This window comes from Molothrus ater, chromosome 1 (genome assembly GCF_012460135.2).
Source record: "Molothrus ater isolate BHLD 08-10-18 breed brown headed cowbird chromosome 1, BPBGC_Mater_1.1, whole genome shotgun sequence".
In the NCBI taxonomy this organism is placed as follows: domain Eukaryota; kingdom Metazoa; phylum Chordata; class Aves; order Passeriformes; family Icteridae; genus Molothrus; species Molothrus ater.
This window is the reverse complement of record NC_050478.2, coordinates 16,600,386-16,613,046: the sequence shown is the minus strand read 5'-3', so window position 1 is coordinate 16,613,046 and position 12,661 is coordinate 16,600,386. Positions and strand designations below refer to the sequence as shown.

Here is a 12,661-nt window from a genome sequence, read left to right as displayed (position 1 = left end):
AAGTTTAACTACTACTGAATCAACCAACATTTTTCAGCACTAAATCATTTCAACTCCATATCCATATGTTTTTAATTTTATCAGCATCTGTATTTTTTAATTACCATTTTTATTAAAGCCTCTTTTTTTTTTTTTTTTCCAGAAGCAGGACACAAATCTCTAGCTACTTAATCTGGATATTAGAAGGTATGGTTCAAGGCTCAGCCATTGAAGGAAAACTCTGCTGCCAGATGCAGCCACTGGAGCACAGGTACTGAGCTTTGCTTTCCTGCCTTCACCAAGCCCTTGCAGAAGTGGGGTGTTACACAGCATGGCTGGACAAAAACTTACCACCACTACCAATCACAAGGAACAATCTGGATCCTCAAAAGCTTCTCCGCCATTTTTCACCTAGTGAAGAATAGAGAAGCTTTAAAGGCATTCAGGATCCTGGTGCAATGGGGAGTTGACTGAAAACTGCTGGTTTACAACCTCTTGTTTCATGGTTCAGCATTAGTACAATAACATTCTTATGGTCCTTTTCCAATACACAGTCAAAGTAACAAGAGGCAAAGGTTTTAACTGGCCAAGTACTATCTTGTCACCATGTCAGGATTCTCAAATGATGGAAGAAAACTTGTGAAACTAGTGAAGATGGCTTTGTGTCACTGCAGAACTACAGAAGTGGCAGGACTAGGTCACATCACATTGTATGGAAGCCAAAGTCAACACTTCCTTACGGGCATTGATGAGCCCTTCAGAAGGCAAATATTTGTGTTTAAAGTAGAATTGGTTGCAGTTGTAAAAGATCAAGCAACTGAAGGGTCCTGTGCTCTATGTAAACCAGGATAAAAACACATAACTTGCCAATGATAACAACTGGAAAAGAGAAAGGAACTTGCCAACTGAAAGGGGTCTGGCAGATAACACAAAAACAAGTCAAGAAGATAAATACAAGCCATAGTGATGTTGTCCATGGAAATACTTGCCAGAAAGTTGTATTACTGAACTGATAACTAAGCAAAGCACAAGTTACAATGAAAATTGCACTCAAGGAAAAGGTTCATGAAAATGGGTGACTTTTGGCTGCTTTCAATAGCCAAAGCAGCAAGATATTAAACACTGAGGAATATCACTGTTTAAGCGAGGGAGAGAACAGTAAGTGGCAAAATTGACTCCTTTAGAAATGGTGCAATGTAACTTACCACTGCAATGGCTATGGCTGAAACACGCTGGTTTTGGCCTGTACCAGGTCACTGAACAGTCACAATTAGGTTGTCTGAATTAAAGAATAGCCAAGATGCAGCAGTGCCTACTTCTGTTGTTCTGGATCCTGAGCATTGGGTGGCAAAGTTTAAGTGGCTAAAGAAGAGGCAAACCACAATTTGCAGTTGGGGAGTAGTCAGCGTCTGACTCTGGAAATAAGCTCTGCTAACAGTCTGCATGGAAACTTGAATTCCATGGCTGAAGAAACACATTACATGTTTCCATCGCAGTCATCCTGCTGTCATGTATAAAACAAAGATTATTTTGGTGGAAATGTGCAAGGTACAACCATTTAATTTATTATGAGATGAAATTCTTAAACTAACATATTATCTAGTTCAGCCTCCTGGGATAATTCACATCTGACCCCCAGCGTGAGCAGCTCACTCAACTCATTTCAGGAGACATGGAATGAAAGAGGTACCACGCTTTCAAAGTGATCAGTTAGTCTAAAGCATATTACTGAATCAAATCTTGAGACAGCCCTGTGAGTCTCAAGCTCATTTACTTTCCAAAGGAAAGTTTTGGTGATGGAGCAGAATAACAAAGCCCGTAATACATCACAGATTCCTTGCACCCAGGCCGTGAAGTTTATATTTCTCTTACAACTTGGAGACAATATCATGTGTCAGAGCACATGCACTTGTCATTAGCATGAACACTAAAAGGAAATGAACATAAATCCCAGATTCAAATGTGTAGTTTGAACATCCTGGGACAATTAAATTATTGATAATGGTTATCTGTCACCAAGCAATAAATCATGAAGTCATGGAATGGTAGAAGAAAAGCTATCTTGCTGCTGACAGATGTGTAGACTGAAAGATGTAGTGGGCCTATAAGGTTCCAGAAATAATTGCATAAATGTGAAAGATTTCTTCTCTTGCTTTTTTTCTCATCAACTCTAGTATTTCCATACTCAAAACAACACTTTCTCATGACAACTTTTCTTACTTTTCTTACTTGGATTCCATGGTTTTTGACATTTTAGTGTAACTGAGGAACAAAGCTGACAATGAGCTGGTGAAGAGCAGGCCTGGTGTTGTGACTGCCAGTTGGAGCATGGTGCTGTGCAGAGCTGGGACCTGGCTCCTGAAACTGTGAAAAGTGTTGGATACTCCCTGCTGATGGTATCATCAATGTAAATAAACTGGAAAAAAAGACATATTACAAAACTGAGAAAGTATAGGAATCACATAGAGAAAACATGGAGGGAGTAGACTGAGCAGATGATGTCAAAGGAACAGGACAAAGCCTGACTCCCCCTTCTAAATCACTACATTTTTGCAACTAAAATAATTTGTACATCAAATTGCTCTGAGTTGAAAATAATACTGAGCCCCGTATGCAGTATAACCATATTTCCTAAGAGGCTACAGGTTTACATGGACAAGAAGCAGCTGGTGGAAAGAGGAAGGAGTGAAGGCATTTCCCTCCCAAGCACGGGAGCCAGGGGGTGGGAGCTGGCTGGTGCCTGGGTATCCACACTGGGAGTGCTGGGCCTGGGTGGTGGCAGTGCCTTGGGTTGGTGCCAGGGCTTGAATAGGCTGGTGGGCACTGCCAGGAGGGTTGGAGGGCTGTGTGAGCAGCATGGGGCACCCAGCTTTGTGAGGATCCCTTTTCAGAAGGCTGCAGCACTGTGAAACTCAGATTTGTGGACAAAGTGGAAGCTTTTCAAATGTACACGCTGTACTGCATCACTCACAGGGGCCAGGGATCACATTCATTTATTCATTTTCCAACAACTAAATCTCTTTATATTAATTACATGGAATCTACCAGTTTTGGCCAAAAAAGATGTATTTTTCAAATACTAGTTCTTTGCCTGTGTAGTGATCTGTATCGATTTCAACAATTCTTGTACAGAACTTAAAAACTTCAGGCATGGTAAAGGAAAAGAAAACAGCACAAGTAAGTTATCTTAAGTCTGGGATTAACTGTCTGAGGTTTTAAATAAAGGCTTCAGATTAACTACTCAGAGGCATAAGGGCTACCAGTGTGAGTGAGAGTGGCAAACTGAGGCCATTTCATTGTCAGAAACGTGACATTTATTGCCCTGACACCTGTATCATAAAATTAAGCTTGCTTTAGAACTTACTCCATTTGAAATCCATGCTAAACAGTCAAGTGTGCTTTGAGAGGTCAAGCTAAGGACAAGAGTTATTTTCAGGGAGTTTTTTGCCCTTCAACAGTTAGAAAAATAAGCTACCATTTTACGTGTTATTCATAAGTGAGACTGTGATAAACTATTTGTATCCACAGCTCCTCTCACAGAAGAGACAAAAATAAAATCAAGCCTCTTCTCTTTCAAATGAATTTGGCAATTAGCATTTATTTTAGAAGTATTTTTGGGTATAGCAATGAAGCATATGATACTACTACAGCTGTGACATCAGTATAATAATATAGACATGTTTAGTCAAAATAACATACCAGGCCTGTGGGGCAGAGCTCGAAAAAGCCTAAAATAGCATTTACGTGGTCACTGGATGCTGATGGAGCTTGTGATGAACCCTGTGACTATGTTGGTGTTTGCACTGATCAAAAAATACTACTTGGATTGACATTTTGATTTCCACACTGCTTCAGCATCTGTCCATAGCTGGCTTCCTTTAAAATAGCCTCTACACCTTCCCTAAGGGCCCAGTGTAATTTTCCTTTTTCAGAACTGTGCAAGTCCTCCAAAATTATATTTTAAATGAGTCTTCATATCTGCTTCTGAGAAAACACAAATAAACAGGTGGATTGGCATTAGGTCTTCCTCAAGCTGAAGCTTCTGTCAGCAAGAAAGTTAGTTGCCTTGAGAAGTCATGCTAGTTGGAGGAAAAGAATGAAATTACAAAATGTATGTAAACAAAATGTAAAACAAAATGTATGTAATATTAATTATTAAGAGAAGTAAAAAAATAATTCAGAAGTGAGTCCTTGACAAACGCAAGTCATTTAAATATTTGCTTTCGTTCATTTTTGTCTGCCGTCTGTGGTTGTAAATAAGACATTACTGCTCTCACAGAAAAGCCCTAGCATTACTTGTTTAGCATGGTATGTACAGTGGGTCTATAATTTATAGTATCAATAATAATAATTTCTGTGCACTTTTGAAAGCAAGTGTAATTCTGAACATAATTTTATACAGAAATAAAGTAACTACATCAATACAATGTTGTCTTCAGTTTAAAAATTAAAAACCACAAAAAGATAATGTGCAAATGTAAATCTAAAATCTGACTCTTTATTTAGAGCTGAGTTAAATGTGTTAATTAAAACACATTTCACCAGCTACTTATAAAATTAAGCAGTATTTTGTTTGATGTTGGTAGAAATGGGAAAGAGTGATGGAGTGATGTCTATTGCTACAGCTGTTTGCAGCCTTTATATAATGCCAGATGTGAGATTCATGTATCTGCTTTCTGCTCTCCTGTGAGTCACAACTGATCAAACATGCAAAAGCATAATGAGAGGATGACTGGACAAGATTATAATGCAGGGAATTGTTCAAGACATTCATAAATTGCTGCACAACCACACACACAGAGAAGCAAAATTTATTGTAATGTCACAGATAAGCAAAACCATGTATAGCTACAATGAATGAAAATAAAAGCATATCAATTGTAGAAAATGTCTTTGACATATCATAACTGATGGCCTTTGGATGGATGTAATGCTAAAAGACACACCAAATTAGGTATGAGTGTTTTATCAAACCTAGGGGTGACAATCCAGTAATGTAAAATCAAACATAAGTTTCCACAGATTTGTTTTTATTAAATTATCTTCAAATAGATGAGCTCTACTATGAAATACAGATGCTAGAAGGAGTAGTTGTGTATTTAAATGTAGCTGAATTGCTAAACAAGTGTGTTGGTAAAAGCTGCTGAAGCATCAGCCATATTTTGCTTTTTCTGTTGCCAGAGCCAATCTGCGAATGTTTGCTATGCAACCAGCTGCTGCCTCCTGCAGAGTGTCATCTGTAGAGCCTACCATGGCCAGTAGGAGCTAGCAAAAACACAGAGGAGGAAAAAACAAATCAGTGTGCTTCTGTTTCAGTAACATTCAAATCATACCTAGAACAATTGCATTAATTAACCAACACACCTGATAAATAAAATACTGGCAATCATATTAACAACACTGGATTATACATATGCATGTATCTACTACATGTATACTTTTGTACGCATATATCTATTAACATCCACATAAAAGTGCGACGCATTATATTTTACCATATTTGTACTTGTGAATTGATATTTTCATGTCATTTTTTCTGGTCATTGCACTATGTCATTCTATTGGTTGTGACTTGTATTTTTGCTATTGTAAGGAGAAATTGCACATGCTTTATGTGAGTCAGGTGAGTCACAATTTTCCCTCCAAAGTATACCAGTATAATTGTACATGTTCAATACTTTTAAAAGACAAAGCCATGCTGCTTTTTTTTTTCTTTTTGGTCTTGATCATGAAACTGGATTCATGTGATGGACCCTTATGTCCCATTGACTGCAATAGGTTTCTTTATTGTCACAGCAAACTACTCATGTTAAACATGTTGAAGGATATAGATCTGGGCATATCAGTCTTACACATTTGCATGTAAAAGGGAAAAACAAAAGCTCGAGAAAGGCACCAAACTTTTGGAGTTGATTCAGCTTTTCAGTCATGTATAGTAGATCCTCTACTCTGGAAGTCATTCAAATTTTTCAGTGGAAATTCCCTGGGAGTAAGGTACTGTTTAACATGAGTATGACACAAGACAGGCCTTGGTCATAAAACATTTTTACATATCAGAAAAACATTAATAATGGGTTGTGATCTCACTTCAGTGTGTTGCAAGTCAGTGATGCAACTGCAAATACAATATAGTTGGAAAAGAGAAGACTCTTGCTTAGCTTAAATCAGCTCCACGCAACCCCCAGATTTCTGAAAATCTGCCAGGCTTAATGTGAGTTCAGGTATTTTGAAGCTCAGACAGCTCTAATTAAAACCTGTATTTTCAGTCTGCAATACTTAGGAATCTGTATTCACCCAAACAATGTTGAGTTAAACCACAGAGAAATCTGTTATCACTCAACTCTGGTGCATATTTTTCATACAGCTAAAATATTACACAAAATTATGAACTGCTAAATATAAAAGCATAAATTGAATGCAGACATCAAATTCATATGCTACCTTTTCCTAACCTTCCAGCAGTCGTGAGACATGGGCCACAGCTGCACACATATGGCATTTACTTAGAGAGATCAAAGCATTTTGTACTTGAGGAAGTATTTGTGTTAGCCAAATGTACAAAACAAGCATCTTTCCAGTTGCCTTTCACCCTTTGACCTCTACATGCAATATGTAAGACTGCCGGTGATAGCCTTGAATTATGTCAGAAACAGTATTATTATTATTATCAATTAAGCATCAATTATAATATTTTCCTAGGAATCCTTCCTCTTAAAATTTCCATTCCTGTAATCAGATATCTAGGTCCAAGTAGCTAGGTAGGACTCTTAAAATATGAACCCTTCTGAAAGGATAGACCAGAGTTAAAGTGACATGAGAAGAACTCTTTCTATACTTTATTTGTGTGCAAAACCTGGGCCAGAGGGAGCAACCAGAGAAGTCAGTGGAAGGTTCACCACAGACTTCAAGTGGAAGTAAGACTAAGGAGACCACAGGTCTGCCTGTAATAATAAAGCAGCTCTACAAAGCACAAAGACCAGAATGCAAGCTTATCAAATGCTTAACTTCTATTTTTTCCTTCAGAAACACTGCTGGATGAAGATCTTTCTTCTCTGCCATTTGTCAAGAGCTGATTTTCATCAGCTTAAATTACCACTTGATTCTTCAGGTGCCTCGCAACTTTCTTGTGCAACTAAGAGAAGAAAACTGCTATAGATCCTTCATATCCCTGACTCAAACCCAAAAATATGTATGCACATGCTGTTCATATGGTGGTTTTGGTAAAGCTCTAGGTTTTAAATTTCGGGGCAAGGAAACCATATGCCTTATGTGATTATTCATTGCATCTTCACAGATCTAATGCAAGGCTTTTTAAGTGTACTGAGTGTGGAACTCTAACATCCAGAATAATTTCAGATAAGACTTGTATCCATGTGCAAGAGCAGATGTTCATCAAAAATAGTGTTTTAGAGGTACATTATCTAGTAGGAACATAGGAAAAAACAAAAATTGACCTTTGCCTTTATTATGACTACACGTTAGGTAGGATTAAATTCAAGGTTAATTATCACTTATTTTAGCCATCATTTCTTTCTAGACTCAAAAGACATGGGAGAATAGGTATTTTCTGTCACTTTCCACAAAGAACTCAATATTTAGCAATGACAATAGCTGTAGGGGAGGATCCATGCTCCTTCTGTAGGTGCATTTTGGAAAATCAGGGTGAGGCATTAAAGAACAGAACCCTGCATGAAACTGGTACAAAAGACCCAAACAGATGCCTAAAGAACTAGTGGTACATATGTAACCAATGCAAACACCAGTTTTTACAAAGGTATCAAATACTGATTTTTTCCTTCTGTGTTCAGGGGATCACAGATCAGATCACAGTTTCTCTCTAATTTGCTGCTCTTCTAAATCACTTGCCAGTGGTAACATCTGCAAGAACTGCCACGTCATACAAAATCCAGTACTACACTGTGTCTCAGGATTTTCTCTGTGAGACTTCAAAGCACTATTCTTGGAAACACTGCCCAATACAGTAGCTGCCTCTAAGGACTGTGGATATACAGCAACATTTGTCAGTTAACCTACTCTTTTTGTACTAACAAAAAGACAGCTGAAGAGAAGATTATCAAAAATGCAAAATATTTCAACAGAAGTAGGTAATTCCGTATTTAGGAACCCAACTTTGAAGATTTTTATATAAATCCTGCCTTTCATGAAATAAAATTTATTCTTTTTTTAATAAACCAAGACGTTTATAATTCTTTCACCTCCTGATTATCACTCCTTGACCCTTTCATGGGTTCAGTTCCATTTACTGGCAATTTGGGTCATTCAATTCAGGTATGGAAATGCATTCATAGATAGTATATACAAACTACACCCACGTATTAGGTATATTTGACAAGTCCAAGAAATCTTTTTCCTTTTTCCTTTTCTTTTATTCCAATGTACTATATGCAATATGACATGCCATTTTTCTTGATATAATACCCTTGAACTTCATGTATCCCTTCCCTTTACTGTTCAGGTATTGTTTTCTGACACATGTAAATGTTAACAGATGTGAGAAGCAGTAAAAAAAGCATGTGGTATAAATGCTTCTTTCTGGCACATAAAAGGCACTTTCCATAGACAGAGAAAGCATTTGCAGCACCATGTAGCCTTCATTTTCTGTTGGCAGGTATCTATATTCCAAGGCTAGAGTCCAATATTTTTGCACAGTTTGCACGTCATACCAGTAAATAAGCACAAATACAAGCTGTTTGGAGAACGTACAGGGCATATGTAGCATTTCTGGATTCCAAAAGTGATGCACAGCCAAATCATTTAAATATTCAGAACAATTAAAGTTTAGCTATTACTACCCCAGAGTTGTGATACTATATTATGACAACACAATCACAGAGTTATTCAGAAAAGAGAGGCTCTCAGGAGATCTCTAACCTAGGGTCATGCTCAAAGCAGAGTCAGATATGAGGTTTGGCTGGGTTGTCCAGAGTTTTTAAGTCTGATCTTGAAAAACTTCAAGAATAGAGACAGCACAACATCTTTGGCAACCTATTGCAATGTTTGACTGTCCTGGTGGAGAAAAAGGTTTTCCCTGTGCCTATTTACTCTTGATTTAGTTTATGTTTATTGTTTCTCATCCTCTTGCCATGCATCACTGTGAAAAGCCTTGCTCCGTCTTTTTGATGACTGAACTCCCCATAGCAACTGCAAGGCTGCCATTGAGACCATTTAAAGCTCTCTCTTCTCCAGGCTGAAAAAGCCCAGTTTCCTTAGGTTCTCCTCACAGAGCAGTGCTTCAGGTTCTGACCATCCTGCTGGTCCTCTGCTGAACCTATTACGGTTTATCCATATCTTCCCTACATCGAAGGCCAAAGCTGGGTGCAGAATTCTAGGTGTGATCTAATGAGTGCTAAAGGGAACAATCTCTCCCCTCAACCCTACTGGCTGTGCTCCTGCTGTCAGTCCAGAGTTGTGACTTTGCTGTCAGGACACATTGCTGGCTAATGCTCTGCTTGTTGTCTGCAAAATCTCCATACCCTTTTCAGTAAATCTCCATGCTCCTCAGCCTTTCAGTCTCTAGCCTGTATCACTGCAAACGATGATGTCTTTCTAGATTTTTTCACCTCCACAAAAGAAGTAGCCCAAGGGGACTTTAAAGCGGAAAAAGCAGAGGTAAGTATTGTACCAACAAACCCTAAATCTGACAAAATCTCAGATGGTCTCCATGTACTGGTTACAATAACTTAGAATTACTCACTTTCCTTCAGCCACAGTCACTGCAGCTTCCAGACTCAGAGAGGGGAAGCAGAAAGCATAGGGTGTCATGTTTGCAGGAAGTATAGAGGTTGGCATGGAATAATCTTTAAATAAGGGGTTAGTCATGTGATGTGTCCACAACAAGTTTTATAAAACAATGGAAAGTGCAGAACAAGGCTGTTGGAAAGAGGCTCCCCTGCTCACACAAAACAGATAATAAGTTCAGCCTATTCAATACCCCAGAGTCCTGTGAACATGGATGAAAATGATGAATATAGAATAACTATATAAAAAATACTTTATGCCCTTTTTGTCCTGGCTTCTTTAGATTTTCTGCCCTGTAAAACAAATCTTATTTAATTTTTTCTAATCAGAAGGAAATATGGATAAACTCCTTCAACAAGATTCATATCTATACTGGGAAGCCAGTCCGAGTTCACATAGAGCTTAAAATTCCTGGAACTAAAGACATACACTTCAGTACATCTTGTAGATTGACATAGCATTTCCAGTTGGTGGCAGAACTTGCCTTTTTTTTTTTTTTTAATTCAGATTTAGTATCTGGCTTCTTTTACATGCAACATTTCCTGAAGGATGCAAAATTTCTAGCACTGTGATTTTCTAATTGCGTAACACTTCTTTTTTAAAAAAAGGACATTTTTCACATGTTTTTTATAAATCTAACCTAAAAGAAAAAAAAATACTTTAAATAAAAGCATATGGTAGAGGCTTATCCAAGAAAGTATCAGTCTAGATCCAGCCAGCATTTTCTAACTTTCAACACCATAGTGCACACTGGAAAATATTAAAGCACCTAGTTAGAGTATTATGTTACACATATTCCTATGAAAATTCTTCTCATAAAATTAAATTATAAATAATAAAACATATTCCACAATCAAAGCATAATGAAGGTTAAGCTAAGTCACTGTTTCTAAACTAAAATTCAGGCCAATTTCCTGATTTTCCTTTTCACCTGAACAAAAGGATAAGACAATATCTACCATACTCAGACTCTTAAGAAGATGATGCTCATGTAAGTTCTGGGGTGTTTTGTTTGTTTGTTAGGTTTTTTCCTCAGGTGGCACAAAGAAAAAAGATTTCAAACTAAAGTCCCATGCACCAGGGAACACTCTGAGCTAGCAGCTGTACAAAATCCAGTACCAAGAAATTCCAATGAAGGCAAAAAATGAGCAAGGCTGACACTGTGCTGCTTCCTCCTTGCACAGGGTCTCTCCTCCCTGGGACTAAAGTCAGAACAACCCCTGGTCATCCTTCTTCACCCTTTCTGAACATAAAGAGGTAAAACTGAAGCTCTCTGGTTGGGGTGGGAGAAATCCTGGGAAGATTATACCTGGCTTCTTTTCCTTTCTTGTCCTATTTCTGTCTTTTCTCTCCCATGAAACACATCTCCATTCTGGCAGCCACAGGAAAATGGCAACTTTAGGGAATCACTCAAGAATGTCTGGGGGGTATCAGGAAGTCCAAAGGATGCAGCTTGGGCTGAGGTACACCTGAACATGATGGCAGCCAGCAGGCTGGCCAGGAACTCTTTTTTTCATCCTCCCTGTCCTCCCTCAGAAAGAGTACAGGAGCTGGAAAAGCTGTGCATTTTCTGCAAAGAGGTGCAGGACTCCAAGTTAGGACGAGAACAGACTTTCCTGCAGTTTTTTGTGCACTTAAATCATCTCACCTGTCTCAGGACTTAAGACAGGTGATTTGTCCTTGGCAGGTGATTTGTCCTTGTCCTTTCTTATGTGATTGCCGGGGACAAAATGACTTTTGGCAAGATGAATCCCACAAAATGCCAGGAAATGAAGGGAAAAGAAAAGTAGGGCTTGATAGTTTCAGTGAGATATTCTGAACATGTGACTACTGGTACTTTACCATGAGATGTTTACTATTTCATTAGGATAAACAGTTTCAGTGAGCTACAACTCATTTTACACCATGACAGATTTGAAGATTAAAATCCTTCTGGATACATTTTTCCATTTTCCCATTTTTCCTACCTGCTGTCTGTCCATTTTTGTCTATTTTGTTTAGTTCCCTCCTTTGTTACAATTAAAGTAAAAGGCATCTAGGACAAGGGCCATATTTCTTCAATATCTGAATGGGAACAGCACTCTTGAAAAGAAATCTCTTGCCCACACAATAATAACATACAAAATAGGAATGTAGTTGTCATATTCTCCAATAAGGTTAAATGTTGCATTGCATTACTTTGGAGACATACATAAAACCTATATGCCTAAAGGGAATTATAATATGGTACACCCACACATATTGGCAAATGTTTATACAGCTACAAGCTATGAATACACTCTACAGCTCTCTCTTCACCTCATCTGTTTTACTGTCTTTTTCTTATATAGTTATTTAGAGAAAGATGCCCTCCTTCTCTGCAAAGACACAATAAATGGGCAGAGAACTGTGAATATTACTGACAAGGAGAAAAGCAACAAAATGTCAAATAGTGAAATGTAGAATAGTTTAAAAACTGCAAATTTGCAAACCACGTAAAAATACTCTAAGTTTAAAGGTTTTCCCATCTCAATTTGATACTTACAGGATTTCAGAGGAATATTTACAACTATTTCAGGTGTAAATCTAACTGCCTATAAAAATATCATGCAAAGGTGAAGTAGCTAAATAAAACTAGTAATCAAAGTTATTTCTAATCTTTGTTTAAAAGGTACAATTATATGGAACTAATTGGAGACCTTAAAGGCAGACAGCTTGAATCTCCATTCAGCTGCAAGACGTTTGGTGCAATATTAAGAAAGAATTCAATCATCATGAACATTCCAATGTACAAAAAGTCTTACAGGATATGAAATTCATCCCATAAAAAACAATAGGCAGTTTTGATAATCCAAAAGTGATGAATCCCAGGTCTCATAGCATATTTTTATTTGAACCTCTTTCTGTATTTTATTTTTATTTCATTGTAGTTTTCAAAAGAAGA

The 12,661-nt window shown here is 37.7% G+C and overlaps 1 protein-coding gene across 3 annotated transcripts in view; it reads right to left on the bottom strand.

The window, feature by feature from the left end:
• Window positions 1–4,772: 4,772 nt before the first annotated feature.
• Window positions 4,773–12,661, bottom strand: part of ODAD2 (outer dynein arm docking complex subunit 2) — a 68,995-nt gene continuing 61,106 nt past the window's right edge. For all 3 annotated transcript variants that reach the window (XM_054515334.1, XM_054515329.1, XM_036395339.1), the window contains exon 14: window positions 4,773–5,244. In XM_054515334.1, the coding sequence (XP_054371309.1) occupies window positions 5,131–5,244 (114 nt within the window). In that variant the 3' untranslated portion in view covers window positions 4,773–5,130. The remainder of the gene's footprint in view (window positions 5,245–12,661) is intronic.